Genomic DNA, 17,032 nt, shown 5'->3' on the forward strand with positions numbered 1-17,032 from the left:
CCTGAGTTTGAGTTATGGGGTTATTTTCTTTGTTTACAGAGCGGGACTTTACCACTCCCGCATGTTTCAGTGCCTGGATTCCAGAATTACAGCAACCCATTAGTTTCTCCACAGCAACCACCTAGCAACCACTAAACACCACCATAGCAATCACCTTGAAACACTACAGCACCCATCTAAAAAGCACTACAGCACTAGTGGCAACATCATTGCCACTACCGGAGATACCATAGCACCCACTTAGCAACATCATAGCAACCACCTGAAATACAGTAATCCCCCTGTAACACTACAGAAGCCATTTAGAAAGCATCATTGCCACTACCTGGGATACCACAGCAACATCATAGCATCCACCTGAAACACCACAGCAACCACATAGCATCCGCCTGAAATACAATGGCAATCACCTTGAAACACTTCTAGATGGGTGCTGTAAGCACTTAGCAACATTGCACTTTCAGAGATACCATAGCACCCACTTAGCAATCACCATACTAACCACCTGAAATACAGTATAGTAATTACCCTGTAAAACTACAGAAGCCATCTGGGAAGCCTCATTGCCACTACTTGGGATACCCCAGCAACATCATAGCATCCGCTTGAAACACCACAGCAACATCCTAGCAACATTATAGCATCCGACTGAAATACCATGGCAATCACCTTGAAATACTTCTAGATGAGTGCTGTAAGCACTTAGCAACATCATTGTCACTACCAGAGATACCATAGCACCCACTTAGCAACATCATAGCAACCACCATACCAACCACCTGAAATACAGTCTGGTAATCACCCTGTAACACTACAGAAGCCATCTAGAAAGCATCATTGCCACTAACTGGGACACCACGGCAACATCATAGCATCCGCTTGAAACATCACAGCAACCACATAGCAATAGCCTAGCAGCTGTCTGTCTAAGTGTACTCTTACTGTTGCATTAATGCAGTTAAAAGTTCTGCTCAGTCCAGTCACATAGTTACCATTCGGAAATGGTTATACAAGGGCAGACGTGGTCCAAAAGTTAGAGAAGTAGAACACGGGACCAGAAGGTCACCGGTTCAATCCTCCCTCAGGACCAGCATACAAAGGCTTGTGCAAGGTGGGTGTGTGTTCTCACTGCTCTAATCTCTAGTCTGACAGTGTGTGTGTGTGCAGCAGTGAAATGAGGAGAAATAAAGGGAGCGTAAATTATTAATTTAATCTAATCTTAATCATCTGTTTTTCATCAAACTCAATGACAAAATCCATTACATGATGCTGCTCAAGGACCCAACAGTTGCAGCTTAGCGGGCGCGGGCATTGAACCCACAACCTTGTGATCAATAACCCAGAGCTGTAATCGCCAAAGATTTCTAATGTTGAGTTAAACTAACGATTTAAGAGGCTTATTACAACCTTTCAATTCAACTTACTTGCATGATTTTGTTTTTCATTACAATTCATGACACGACTTGCCTAGGTGAGTTTACATGAGGTCCATCAGAGGTTTGTGCAGCGACCATTAAAAGCTTGATGAATTCCAGCAGCAGAACTGGACCAAGAGTCATACAAACACAACCAGGAAAGTTCACCAGCTCAGAATCCACTCACCCGCTTTGGTAAAAGCTCCTCCTGGGCCAGGAAGCCTGGTTTGTGGACATTGGGGTCATAGTCACCATACTGAAAAAGAAGCAGAAACAACAAGGCACCAAAGTGGCTGTTAAACACATGGATGTTGGGTTATATAAATAATTGGTTATCATTTGCATACTATCGGCACACTCATTCCCTTCTCTCCCTACTCTAATTAACTTGAGCTTTCTTCTCCTTCCCTCAATCAATGATTTTCACTATATAGTAGATATAACATTCCACTACTCCACACGGTGCTAAACAGCAGGTTCGAGCTGGACTTTAGCATTAGCCCGTTCAAATCTCAGGGTGTGGATTTTAAGCAAGGTGGTCATCTACTACGGCTTCCTTTGGTCACAGTTTGACTTTAATCTACCGTAGTAATGGCAGAATAATGGCAGAATGCTGACTGAATGCGGAGTCATAAAAGTAGAGCAAGCAGTCTGCAGATGCATAAACAGGATAACAGCCCTCAAAAATCAAGCAAATCAAGGCAAAAAAAAAAAAAAAAAAAAAAGAGCCGCCCAGTCTCAACTCCTAAAAGTATTGGACATGGGCTCGATGTGTCCTGATCCTGGTCTTGGACTCTACTGGTCTTCAGTGCAACACTACCACAAACCAAACACTGCAAATTCCTCAACAAACACCACCGTAACTAAGGCCTGGTGGTGGCAGCATCATATTCTTCCTCAGAGGGGACTGGGCCTTCTGTTGAAATGAAAAGGACAGATGGACGGGGCAAAATACAGGGAGACACTTCAGTGATACACTTCACCTTTCATCTGGACAATAACCCTGAGAAGGAGGCCAAAACAACATGAGTGACTGAACAACAAAAAATGTGAAGGTTCTATAATGAAGGATCAAAACCTAGATCCTAATGCTATGTAGCAACTCTAAACTCCAAGCTGAGCGCCCGGTCCAGGGCCTGGTCCAGTGCCCAGTCCAGCGCCCGGTCCAATCTTACAAAATTGGCTGCAACAGCCTGCATTGGCAGGTGCTGCACGGACAGGTCAGCTGTCTGGAGCAGATTCTAGATGCAGCATTTGGAGTCTGTTACTGTGGTCTCTCAACATGAGGACCAGAAGAAAATGCCATGAGCTTGGAAAATCTGAATAAATGCCCAAACTCAGACACTAAATTCACTGACGTTTCCATCACTTGATACTTTAATAAAAGGTGAAATGGGAACAGGTGAGTTCTTGCCATCTGCAATTGCAAAAAGCTGGCAGACCGTAGGAGACCACAACAGTGACTGAATGACTATTCAGGAGACACAAATGCAGAGGTAGAAGGTACAACTAGACCCTGGGGAGCACATATTTACATTGTTTGTTCCTTGAAAGGCAAAAGCGGCCCTGTATGGTAACCTATTGTCTGACAGTGCGGGCACGTACAGCTAAAGCGAAATAGGGTTTATTGATCCTGCTGCTGATGGGATGAGTTCTGAAGTACACAGAAGATTCTTCACTACCAACCAAACAGCTCAGATCTCACCGACATTGCTTAGCCCTGCAGCGGGAGACTGACCCGAAACATACTGGAAAGTTTGGGCATCACGTCGTCATCAACAACAACAACAACAACAACGAAATTCAAAGTAGGAAATCAATTCATACAGAGGCCCCAATTTCACCATTTCACCACTAGTCTTGGGGGGGGGGGCGTTTACTTCCGCAAAGAATGAGAGAGAAGACGTCCATATGGCCGCTGAGGCGAGGCAGGAGGAGGGCGAACCCTCTGAGCTTGTCTGGAACTGATGATAATAAATGAGTGAAAAATTTAATAATGATATTAATGATTTTTTATTGATGTATTTCACTAATGATATTTAATGGAAAATTAAATGGAAATGAAAAACGAATGATGATAATTGTTATTATTATGGTTGTTTTCAGAAAACTCTAACATTAAAATTTATACAGTTTTAGGAAACTAAGAGAACAAGCAAATAAATGCAAATAAATGACTGACATAATCTAATCTGACCAAAGATGACCCAAAAAGATGATTAATTTTTTTGTTTTTTGGGGGGGGGGGTCCCAGTAATTATTTCTTAGTCCCTTTTAAAACAGCATTCCTGTTTTTAATAAACTTATAAATTATTAAAAAATAATGAGGTTTAAAATAAATAATGAATCAAATAAAAGAACTTACCAAAAGTGAGCCTATAAAAAGGTATCAGGGGTCCATTTAGGACAATGTGCATATTTATTTTCTATATATTACATTACTTTTAAAATAATAATAAAAAACACATTATATATATATATATAGAAATCCATTTGGATTATATTGACCCTCTGCAGTCGATATGGGTATTTTCTTAATTGGGTATCTTCTTAATTTCCTCTTTAAAAAGTAACTTGCAGATAAGAAAATACCCACATGTTTTATATCATAATTGTTCAGAACAATCTCAGCTCTCACTGTAATGAGACCTCATGTGACCTACAGCACTGTGTGAAGAGCTACTCTCCCCCTAAACCTGAAAAAGTAAAGAAATTCTTCACATTTCCTGTAAAAACCTCCCTTTACTCAAGTAGACGAACTGTTTACCAGAGTCTCAGCTTCACAAAAGCGGTGGAATGTATGAATAATAATATATTTATGCCAATAATAATTGTAATGCCAGACGACAAGTTTCTAAGTGTCCATTGGTCACTTTCACAAAAGACATGGAAGGACGCTTGGATCCACCAGTTAGACATGGCGAGAGGCAGAAGTGAGCCTCATAACTCCGGCTGCGAGTCAGGTATTGATCCGGTAATGAGATTAAATGAAAAGGGCGGAGTCTACAGATTCAGGAAACGTCCGAACCGTATTTCTGAGCTGCGTTATCCCAGATCTCAACATCTGCAAACACAGACTGCAGCGTATTCATAGACTCCAAAGGGTTAAACGAGATTTTACTTGGGTCATTAAATATATTAATTAATATATTAATAATTAATATTAGTACACACACAGAGAGAGAGAGAGAGAGAGAGGGAATGCTGAAGCTGCTGAGGAGGAGGAGAGTCCTCAGCCATGAACAGAGATGTCTCTCTTCCCACCATGTCTTCGTCCTCTGGTAGTCTTCCCCTTATCTCCCTTCACCCACTCCCTCCTCCTCCTCCTCCTCCTCCCTCATATTACTCCGCTCCTATCTGCTGTCTGCCCTCCACCTCGCCCCTCTCCTTCCCCTTCTGCAATCTCAGTCCTCTTGGCCATCCATCAGACCACCACTACCTCGTCACTTGTGGGATTACGGGTGTGAGATGGACAGGGGCAGCCACGCTGTTTACACCTTTCTAAGCGGGTAAACAGACAGACTGACCGCCTGGCTGCCCAACCCCTGCCCCTCCTCTAATAAATCAATAGCTACAACGCTTTCTGCTGCTGGGCCAAATCTAATTGTGAATTGATGGTCAGTCTCAAGTTACTCTTCAGCAGTGGAGACCCCTCCTCCACCTCTCTGTCTAACAACCTTCTAGCTGTGTGAACTTGACAAATTGCTTTAAAAAAAAAAAAAAAAAAAAAACGAAAGAAATAAAAAAATAAATAAAAACCACTGAAGGAGCTGCTGATCCCTGCCCAGCTAAAAGAGCAGTGTTTGGGTTTTTAATGTCTGGCCAGTACCCACGGACTCGAGGGAGGGGGTGCGGGGGTCAAAAGCAAGAGACTGAGAGAGAGAACATGAGAACAGAGAAGAGAGGAGAAACAGCTGGACTGTTCTTCTGATTGAAGCCTTAAACCACACCACCAGTTTTAGTCGGGGGGGAAGACGACGCAGAAGAACGGCAGGAAGGATGGAAGAACGTGTGGAAAGCAGGAAGGATGGGAGGAAAGGTTAAAGGAAAGGGAAAAAAGCAAAGAAGCTGGGAGGAAAGGAAAAGTTAGCAGGAAGGGTGGAATGATGGGATGGAAGAAATGATAGAAGGCGGGTGAAAGGGAGAAAGGAAGGAAGGAAGAAGAAGAAATAGTGGAAGGAGGAGTAAAGGGAAGAAGGGTGGAGGGAAGGTTGGAGGCAAGAAGGGTGGAAGGAAGGTTGGAGGGAAGGTTGGAGGCAAGAAAGGTGGAAGGAGGAGTAAAGGGAAGAAGGGTGGAGGCAAGAAAGGTGGAAGGAGGAGTAAAGGGAAGAAGGGTGGAGGGAAGGTTGGAGGCAAGAAGGGTGGAGGGAAGGATAAAGGGAGGAAGGGTGGAAGGAAGGATAAAGGGAGGAAGGGTGGAAGGAAGGATAAAGGGAGGAAGGAGGGATAAAGGGAAGAAGGGTGGAGGGAGGGATAAAGGAAAGAATTGTGGAAGGAGGGGTAAAGGGAAGAAGGGTGGAAGGAGGGATAAAGGGAAGAAGGGTGGAGGGAGGGATAAAGGAAAGAAGGGTGGAAGGAGGGGTTAAGGGAAGAAGGGTGGAAGGAGGGGTTAAGGGAAGAAGGGTGGAAGGAGGGGTTAAGGGAAGCAGGGTGGAAGGAGGGGTGAAGGGAAGCAGGGTGGAAGGACTGGGAGCCAAATTACACTCCGTTTGGGAAACACTACAGCTCTACACTACACTACAGCTCTGCCAAATGAGCAAGCTGTAGCTGAACACACTGGAAAGTGGGAGAGTGTCGGTCGCTGTAACCACAGCCAACAGCACGTCATGTGTGTGTGTGTGTGTGTGTGTGTGTGTTATCAGCTGCAGAATCTCCAGCGCTAGCGAGTGGACATAAGGATGGAATTAAGGAAGAAGCCTTTACTTCAGGCAACACCACCAGCTGAACACGAACGGGCTTCCTAAATAATTAAAGTTCTCACCCCTTTACGGCATCAGCGATCAGGCTAATGTCGTAGCTTAGTAGCTGCCCATACGGTTAGCGGTTATATACACTGTTGTATCTATTTAAAAAAGACTGACTATTCAGATTTCAGCATGGTTGAGAGCATGGAGAGAGAGAAACCGTTGTGAGAGCTGTCTGATTGAAGGCTTAAACACTTAGGCCTGGTCTGAGAACACGTACGAGAGAGAGAGAGAGAGAGAGAGAGAGAGAGAGAGAGAGAGAGAGACAGAGAGAGAGAGAGAGAGAGAGAGAGAGAACAAGAAAGCGAGAGTGAAAATTGGCACAAGGTGATGCACGTAAAGTTAATAAGGCGGCTGCTTCTGGAGGCCTTCGGCTGTCAATCAGACTGACAACTGGTGAGTAAAACTCATTCGTGTCCACGCTGGACGCCGCAGAGGAGTGATGTGAACCTTGGGAGGAGGTGAGAAGTGTAAGACAGAACTGGCATCTGTCAGAGAGACAGAGAGAGAGCGCGGGAGTGACCGAGCACGGGAGGGAGTTCTACAGCAGTTCTATGTGAGCACTGACCTTGGCCTGGACGGCGTACGAGGCCAGCAGCACTGAGGCCTCGGGAGGACAGTAGACCTCCTCTTCCAGGATCTTCTTTTTGACCTGTAGGGGTTCAGGAAACACAGGAGAGACATGAAAAAAGGGGATACACACTCACACACAGGGAGGAAGTTGGGTGCCCAGCACCCAGTCATTGGTTCTGACCCAGTCATCTAACCTCAATCAGTTTGAGGCATGCCTGCGAAAACAGCAAGGCCAGTTGTGCTCTCTCTGGCTCTGGCTGCTGATGGCAGGCAGCATGACCCAGGATCTGAAGCAGCGATTTTACCTTTGAGAGCTCGTGGCTAACTTGCTGCTTAATGTATCCACCCCTTGACAGATGCCACTGTAGATGAAGATGGTCAATGTGCTTCACTTCACTGGTCAGTGGAGCTAACGGTATGGCAGATTGGTGACAAATCAGGTTGACATATTAGGTGCACATAGAAAGCATAGGAAATAATGAGGGAACAGGTCACACCTGGCCACGAAACTGCTCATCAGTTAGCTGTCCAATTACTTTTGCCACTGTGAAAAGACTGTTTACGTAAAATTGCTGTAGATCTCAAACATTTTGCTTATAACAATTTTGCCCCGTCCAAATACTTTTTTTTTTTTTTTTTTTTTAAGAGATATTACCCAGCCTTACCAACCACTACAAAATCCACAGCAAAGTCATGGTAATATATGGTCAGTGCAACCCAGCCGGTAAGCTTTGAGCTTTCATCTCTGTGTACTTTTCCTCCCAGACATCATTTCCAGCAAAAAACAGAATATTTCAGCATATTTCTTAAGAGCAGCCAACGTCTCCGAGGTGAAGGAAACACGCTAGTAGCTGGAAGGCTGCTTATACGAATCCCAGCAGGACTCTGGAGGGAAAGCAGGTAAGCAGGGGCAAACCTGCTCTATATTCAGCTGCAGAAGAAATACTGCTCATTAAAGCTCTACAATCTGCTCTACAATCTGAACGAATGAACAAATGAACGGCCCTAATGAGGAGCTGGTGAACCAGTCGACTCAGTTAACACAGGACTTTGCTATGGAGGGGGGTGCTGGCCCAGTAGCTAGTGTATCAAACTAATGAAAGTCGTGCAAGAAACCAAATCCTGGTTTCCTGAACTGGGAGCCAAATTACACTCCGTTTGGGAAACACTACAGCTCTGCCAAATGAGCAAGCTGTAGCTGAACACACCGGCAAGTGGGAGAGTGCCGGTCACTGTAACCGCAGCCAACAGCACGTCGTGTGTGTGTGTGTGTGTGTGTGTGTGTGTGTGTGTGTGTGTGTGTGTGTTTGTTATCAGCCGCAGAATCTCCAGCGCTAGCAACAGGGACATAAGGAAGTTCTCACCCCTTCCTCAAACGCAGGGAGACTTTTTGGCATCAGCGATCAGGCTAATGTTGTAGCTTAGTAGCTGCCCATACGGTTAGCGGTTATACACACTGTTGTATCTATTTAACAAAAGACTGACTATTCAGATTTCAGCATGGTTTGGTCTATTTTTATAGAATTAGTCACAAAGCTTAAAGCTTCAAATTTGAACACATTATATGGACAAAAGTATTGGGACACCTGCTTGTTAGTTGTTTCTTCCACAAAAAAATAAAAGTAAAAATAACTAAATAAATAAAATTGGATGGAGACCAAGAAAGAATTTCTACTAGATGATGAAGTATTGCTGTGAGGATTTCATTATTTGATTGCATTGAACAACAAAAGTGATGTCTGATGTTGGAGGATTACCATCCCACCTCATCCCAAACATATAGGATAGAGCTCAGCTCAATGATTGGGGAGGGGGGAGAGGGGGATTTATACCCCTATAGCCCACACCTGGCATTTGGCATGGTGTCAAGAAGTTTTTCTGCTCTATAGAGTCATATTCTATTGCCAGAGAAGAGACAAGCTGGTGCACATCTGTCTCAGCAATGGGTGCAACTTGAGAAGATAGAAGCAGTATGAGAAGAAGCAAAGGCATGCTAGCCTTCATCCTCTCAGCACTGGTGGCACTGCGTGTTTGGGGTGTCCCAGTTACTGAATAGGAATTAGAAATGGGAAATGAAATTGGGGAGGTCGAGTACATCTGGGGTAAGAAAAAAAAAAGTAGTGTGCACTTGTTTGGTTGGTTTTTTGTTGTTGTGGTGCTGAATCATTACTTTAAGTGCCTTCAAATAGCTTAATTTGTGCAATTCACCATGCCGGCTTTCCCCCGTAAGCCTGGCATTCCTAAAACAGTCATTACAAAAAAAGGAAACCAAGTACTGGGCTCAAGCACTGGTGGCAGTCCAAGAAGGCTCAGAGTCAAAAGCAGGCTTGACAATCTGCTTTACAAAACGAGCCAGCGCACTGAGAGCGGGACACAGGGAAGGGTGGCCGCTCCTGATAAGAGAGGATCCAGGAGAAGGGCTTTTTTTTTTTTTTTTTTAAACTGAATCAGCACACGCACGACCGGCTAAACGGCTGCCTGCAGATGAGCACCAGGGCAGGGGTGAGCGAGAACACGCTCTCTATTGGAAAGCCTTTCTCTGAATTCATTAACATCCTTCTGGAATTCATTACCTCCCATTTCCGAGCACATTACCATTCTGAACCCGGCGGGACAGCTTCGACCCTCGAATTTAACGGTGCAGATAAGCCACTTAAACTTCCTTTAGACACGCGCGTCTTGGAGTGCCGGGCCTTTAGAAGAGGGTGAAGGTCCCGGACCTGGCGCTTGCTCATAAAATATGTGGCCAAAGAGCGTAGCGTGAGGTGGTCAAGCAACACCGTCCTATTCACTGGGCTTCTCAGCTGTCAGTCATGCCAGCAAAGGACTTCTGAACCGGGCGGAATGCGGAACCGGGATGCTGGATGCTTTTCCGGGCTTCGGGACAGTCTGTGTAGAGGAAGGTGGTATTGACGAACGCTGCCTGATCAATAGGAAAGCTGAGACTGACAAACACTTGCTCTCTAGGGAAAGAGAGAGAGCGTAACAGTGGGAGGTATTCCCCTGTGCTCTCACTCACACACACACACACACACACACACACACACACAGCATCAATTCCTTGTGGCAGAGCAATGGAACTGTGCCCTGGAACTGTAGAGAGAGCTCAGACTAACTCAAAGCAAATCCTAAAACATTATGGAGCAATTTTACCTTAAAACAACTGCTCAATACAATAATCATGAGGATTATTAAGGACTCCACCCTCCCAAGCCACTGCCTGTTCTCACAGCTGCCCAGCAGTAGGAGGTACAGAAGCTTGAAGACCAGAACCAGTCGGTTAGGAGACAGCTTCCATCCTCAAGCAATTCGTCTGCTGAACGAACAATAGCTTGTGGACTGTGGACCTCATCTGTATCATCACACCTCCTCCCCATACAAACACACTCTGCACCCTGCACTTACTACTGGAACCCCTATGCACAGTCCCACAGCACCCACAAAGACCTTTCCCCACCCACCCACACTACACCAGAACTCACATCCATCCAGTGCATTTTGCAGATAATGTAAACATTCAGATTATATATCAAATCTGTACGTTTAACTGCTTTAACCAGTGTAATATTGTAAATAGAGAGTGTGTATAGTGTGTGTATATGTATAGTGCAAGTTAATGTGTAAATATTCACTATTTCTATTTTGTACCACTGTGAGGGACGATGCACCCAAGTTTTTCCACTCACCTTAACACCTGTGTAATGTGACGGGACAATAAGTGAGCTGAGCTGAGCTGATTCTGATGAGGATGCTGATGCTGATGAGGATGCTCCACTGACTTCAATAGGAAGTACAATAGGAGTCCCTGTCTTTCCCACTCCAGGCCACAATACTGCTTCTACACTATGGGATTTTGGTGGAGTTGCACAAGACCCCTTACCAGAACTGTGTAAGTCACATTAGTGTAAAGCCCTGTAGTATCACTCTACCGCCCCAGTCCACATGCTGCATACGAATAATAAGCAATTACATATTAGATATTCAAAATAAGTATTTATTATACACTACAAACCTGCATAAAATTGAATGGGAATATCTCCCAACATTCCCGGAAGCTTGTCCAGCCTGACGACTCTGAAAGAATGCAGCAGTAGGTGGAGCACTGATGGGTCAACGGGTCAACAACCCCATTTTGCAGACCAGATAAATCTATACTCGCACAAATCCTCCAGCGCGTCCCCACAGAAGTGTCTGTAAACTTATAATTACCTGTGGGATCGGCTTTTTGAGCGACAGGAGCCTAATGCATCTGAAGGCCCCGAGGGACTTTGTGACAAATAAGAAATACATCCACTCCCTTCGTCTCTCTGAAAATGTCTCTTGAAGGCATCGCTGCCCTTAGTGGAGGTTATCAGGAGCGAAGAGGGCTGGCGACTTCAGGAGGGGTGATGGGGGACTTGCGCAGGTGTGAGAGGAAAGAGAGGAGCAGGAGTTGTCAGATCGTAGAGTTAGCCTGAAAGCCTCTCAAAAGCCGGAGAGATTTCAGCTTCAGAGAACAGACAATTGAAAGATCTGTCAGTCGAGCTCAGATTACAGAAAGGAACCAGAGTTCTGGCGTCCTTTTCCGAGCCTACCTACTGTGGCCTCCACGGTGTTTGGGACGGAGACAGATTTTCTTGGGTTTCTTTGCGGTTTTAAATTTGTCTAAAATAATATACACGTAGTTAAAGAGCAAGAGCACCTTCTTAGACTTCAAGGCACTTCCAGACGTTCCAGAAAAACTTCAGACATCTGTACACCATGTCTAAAACATCTCCACAAACAGGTTTCCTAAAGACTTCAGAGTTTACCACATCAGGTTAACCAATTTATGGTGAATCTATCCAAAAATATGTCCCAGGTTAACATTGTCCACAGTATTGGTTGATAACCCATTACACAGTATTTTGCGTGGTCAAGCATCATATAAAACGTTCACAGATAGAAGTTGGACAATACTAATGAGACACTAACTGCTAGAAGTGTTAAGAAACCTCTAGAACACTACTGGTTTTATGGCTGTTGATGTGCAGTGCAGACATTTTGGATTTTGAACTGGGTTGGGTTGGTGAGGTTCTCCCGACTTTTGCAGAGTAGGAAATCTGACTTGTAGGGACGTTCCACTTGAAATGTCCTACTTGAACTCGAAAGAATCGGTCATTGGAGTTCAAATAGAACGCAGCCTAAGAGATAGCCCTGATTTCAGGGCTGGACCCCATGTTTGTGAACATGGGGTCCAGAGCTGTGCCAATGAAACTCAAGGAAACCATGATAAGGCTGAGGAAAAAAAGAGGAGAACATTAGGACACCACCCCCCCACCCCCACCAAATCAACTGATATGACCATTATGAAGAAGAAACACCATGTCCAAATGTTTGCGGACACCCTTTTAATGAATGCACACAACTACTGTAGAGAAGTACTATCAATAGAATGGTACTCTCTTGAGCATTAGACCATGAACCTGTTGGCACCATGCTGCCCAATGCCAGGCCTGGGCTAGAGGGGAATAGAGCCCCCCCAACCTTGAGCTGTGGAACTACTGTCTTCTCTGGAATGATGGATGGTGCTGCTTCAACCAAAACATTTGGTTGGAGTTGGGGAGTTAGGGATGAGGTGGGGTGGTGATTATCCAACATCCTGACCTCACTTGCGCTTATCTTGTTGCTGAAAAGAATCAATCAAATCCTCACAGCAATGCTCCCAAACCTAGTAGAAAGCCTTCTTCCTGGACAGAGACGGTTACTTCAACAAAAGGCAGGATCAACACCCTTGATTTCAGGAAAAGAAAAAAAAACAAAAAAAACAACAATGAACCGGTGTCCGAATACTTTTGTCCATGTCGCGTAAAGTGAAAAGTACATGAAACTGTTCCAGCACTCAGAGGCAGATCAAGCTAACTGGGTGGAGATGTGCACTGTACTGGCAGAACCCTGCTGTGTTTCAGCTGATCGGACAGCTCTCCAAGCTTACGACTCACTGGTAAATCTGTGGCACAACCAGAAGAGGAGTTCTGGGCAGTGGTTTAGCGTCCGTTCGGATAACCGGCCGGTTTAACCGCAGTTCAGTAGTAAGTAATACTGGATGTACCGATAGTGGAATAGTTGTAGTGATGCAGTCTGTGGCTCACCTGCAGGAAGAAGAGGTGCTGGGTGACGTCCTGAACCAACTCCTCCTCTGCGTTTTCGGGGTAAAACTTGGCCAGGAAGTGCAACACAATGGGCTCCTCTTTAGGAACTTCCTGGTCCAGAACCTTCCACAAAAAGACCACATCAGACACTGACAGACAGATGAAAAAAATATATAATAATAATAATAATAACAATAACAACAAGTATCCCAATTGTACGTACCTTCTTCTCCATCTTGAGCCATGCCACAGTATCCTTAACGTTGTACTGGAGGCCGAAGAACCAGGTTTCTCTGAGTCCTAGGGTTCTGCACACCAGCTCAAACAGGTCCTTTCCTTTCCATTTGAACTGAGAAGAGGAGACACAACATTTATTGGAGAACACTTTCTAAGAACTGCTGGATCTACAGCAGTGTGTGGAGGTTTTAGGTGTCTAAACACATTAGTTAAAGCTGTGTCTCTCAGCAATATTAGAGTGTTTACTGTAGACACTCCAGAACCCATTAGAACATAAATCCAGTAAAAAGGAGAAACAAGAGCTTCTCATTCTGAAGAAGGAAAGTAGTGAGAACTTGTCGGTGATCTAGTCTGAAGAATAGAGCTCGGTTCCTCCGGGGTTCTCCTGGACGCGTCCCCAGTCCAGCTAGCATAGCGTGGTGGATGTGTTCAACTCAATCAGCAGCAGCAGCAGCAGCAGCAGCTCACCTGATTTACCATCATTAAGCCCTGATTTACCACCAAACCAGGTGTTGATCTGAGGAGAACTCTAAATAATACTAGACTCAATGAGAGAGGAGAACTCTGGAGATGTTTTAAGGAGTACAGGTTACCACCTTCTTCAATGGATGATTCTTCTCAGAACCAATCAGAAAGCCTCTTAACATCTGGCATTAACAGCGATTTTGGTGATCAGATCACGTTCGGATTTCACATATCCGCTTGAAAAGCCAGGTGGGACATATTTTGGTTGGACTGGCCATAAAACACTGTTGATGGAAATAGCGAACTAGGGTTGGACGCCATTCCCAGCTTCGACATCCGACTAACGAGGTAAATGGAATACGCCACAAATAGCATAAGCCACTGTACCCCAGATAACACAACATGTGGGGCCAGTATGGTCAGCCTGAATGGACACTAGAAAGTTTTGTCCATAGGTTCTATGTTGGCCCCATCCATGCTGATGTTCATCAGTGTCAGCGCATTGGGACCAGGAGGGGTTAAAAATGGGCCCCATCTGGGTTGTATACATTGCTGGTTGGACTGATGGGTGGCAGCTGGTCTGACGCTGGTAGAGGGGACCTCAGCAGGCAATCTTCGGTGGGTCGGGTCGGGTGACCATTTACTCGGAGAAGGTAAAAAAAAAAAAAAGAGTGTTAGTTCTGAGAGGATTTTATTGAGAGCAGAGTGTGTCTGACGACTCCGGCAGGTCTAAATATAACAGCCTAATTAAAAGGAGAGAGCCAGAAGGTAGCACAGACACGGGAGCTCCCTGAAACACTAGCGTCCATCTGCTCCACTGTCCACAAACATAAGTGATCGCGTGATAGCAACGAGACGACAGCTCCAGCATCTCAGTATACTACAATTCCCTGTGGCTGCGAACCCCTGGACCTACAACCTTTATCTAGGGGGAAACATTAATTTTTTCAGCTTAGATTTAAAGATTGAGACTGTGTCCGAGTCCCGAACGTTATTTAGAAGGTTATTCCAGAGTTGGGGGGCTTTAAAAGAAAAGGCTCTTCCTCCTGCTGAGGTTTTCAGAATTTTGGGAACTACTTAGATCCAACCCGATCCAATTCTCTCAATGCTGGAAGGCTAATGCTTTTCGTGAACTTAGGAGAAGTCTACAGACACAAACTACAAAAAAATAAACTTACTGTGTATTTTAGTCATCTGAAAGAAGACAAGGCAGCCCAATATCTCAATAATTAACCATTGCATGATAAAACAATGTTTTTTTTTTAAGCAGTCACTTACCTTTATATTATTTGTATTTAATTTAATATTAATATTGTACTAGGCAACTAAACACTTCCTGCCCAGATAAGGAGCTCTAAAATTCTAATCCAAATCCAAATGATTGCACTGTACTGTACGAAGGCCTAAAAAACAAATATACTACAAAACACTACACCATTTTTTGGCTGGTGCTCCACAAGCAACAGATGGGTCTTTACTAAAAGTCTGTCTTACAGTGTATAAAAACCCAGCCTGCTTTCTCAGCACTAAGTCTAAGACATACATGGGAGTTTGATACAGGCTTTAAATTCAGCTTCGCTGGCAAGAGATGCAGACCAGCCTGCACAGACGCACCACAGCATCCACCTCGAGGGAACCAGCAGAACCCAATTTCATTTGCTAACCAGATGTATTTTAACTACAGACATGAAACTGGAGGCCATATGGCTGAAGAAGCAAATCGGCTGCTCATTCCTGAGTAGGAAGGTTTTGTCTGAGGCTCCAAAACAAAAGCAGAGACGGCGGAAACGCTCGCCACGCTGCTCAACATCAACAGCGCCTGCGTTATAGGGACTGCCGGGTCTGTTTCGGGCCTACGGTTTGCACAGGTATCCAGCAGGGGATTCTTAGGAGTGACTGGTGTGCACGGGTTGGGGCCCCCTTCTTATGTCTGATTATACAAATAGACTAATTAACACCCAGTCAACCACCTAGCATACCATAGCAACTGCTGAGAAAACACTACGCAACTGGGATACCACAATCAACACTATAGCACCTATTTAGCAACCACTTACAAACACCACAGCAACCACCTGGGATACCATAGCATCTACTTAGCAACATCATACCATATTATACCAACCATCTGGGCTACCATAATTAACCTACAACACAAAAGCACCCATCTAGCAATCCCTTAGCAACACCATAGCAACCATCTGCTGGGATACCATAGCATCTACTTAGCAACATCATACCATATTATACCAACCATCTGGGCTACCATAATTAACCTACAACACAAAAGCACCCATCTAGCAATCCCTTAGCAACACCATAGCAACCATCTGCTGGGATACCATAGCATCTACTTAGCAACATCATACCATATTATACCAACCATCTGGTTTACCATAAATCAACCTACAACCCCGAAGCACCCATCTAGCAACCACTTAGCAACACCACAGCAATACCAGGCATTAGCTTAGCTTAGCTTACCCATAATCAACTTGCAACACTATATTAGCAAATAATGACCTAATCACATGGGATACCACAGCAGCCACTTAGCAAGCAGCTAAAACACTAGAACAGTCACCTTGCAACACTATAGGACACATCTAGCAACCACTTAGCAACACCATAGTAACTAGTCTCCAAGACCAACACTGCACCACACCATACCATATCAACCACCTGAAACACCATAATCCCCTTTCAACACTATAGCACCCGTCAACCCAACAACCGCTTAGGAACAACATTCCATATCATACCAACCATCTAGCATACCATAATCAACCTACAACACTGAAGCATCCATCTAGCAACCACTTAGCAACACCACAGCAACGCCTGGTAACCTATAATCAACTTGCAACACTATATTAGCAAATAATTAGCTAATCACATGGGATACCACAGCAGCCACTTAGCAAGCACCTAAAATACTAGAACAGTCACCTTGCAACACTATAGGACACATCTAGCAACCACTTAGTAACACCATAGTAACTAGTCTCCAAGACCAACACTGCACCACACCATACCATATCAACCACCTGAGATACCATAATCCCCTTTCAACACTAGAGTACCCGTCCAGTAACCGCTTAGGAACACCATAGCAACAACCTGGAACACCACGGGAAAAAAAGCAAACCTCATAGCCACCAACTGTGATACCATAGCAACCACCTAGCCAAGAGTTAGCAACACACTAACGCTGTGCAACCACTGGGGCCTTATTTCCTTCAGGAAAGGCACTTCTCTGGTTCCAGCT

General features: G+C 44.7%; 1 protein-coding gene across 2 annotated transcripts in view; it reads right to left on the reverse strand.

Annotated features, from left to right (window-relative positions):
• The window catches only part of nf2a (NF2, moesin-ezrin-radixin like (MERLIN) tumor suppressor a), a 58,482-nt gene that overhangs the window by 33,320 nt on the left and 8,130 nt on the right, over window positions 1-17,032 (reverse strand). For both annotated transcript variants that reach the window (XM_072664503.1, XM_072664502.1), the window contains exons 3-6: window positions 13,286-13,411; window positions 13,063-13,185; window positions 6,948-7,031; window positions 1,603-1,671 (exon numbers count right to left, since the gene is read on the reverse strand). In XM_072664503.1, the coding sequence (XP_072520604.1) occupies window positions 1,603-1,671; window positions 6,948-7,031; window positions 13,063-13,185; window positions 13,286-13,411 (402 nt within the window). The remainder of the gene's footprint in view (window positions 1-1,602; window positions 1,672-6,947; window positions 7,032-13,062; window positions 13,186-13,285; window positions 13,412-17,032) is intronic.

The sequence above is a fragment of the Salminus brasiliensis genome, chromosome 20 (assembly GCF_030463535.1).
Source record: "Salminus brasiliensis chromosome 20, fSalBra1.hap2, whole genome shotgun sequence".
In the NCBI taxonomy this organism is placed as follows: Eukaryota; Metazoa; Chordata; class Actinopteri; order Characiformes; family Bryconidae; genus Salminus; species Salminus brasiliensis.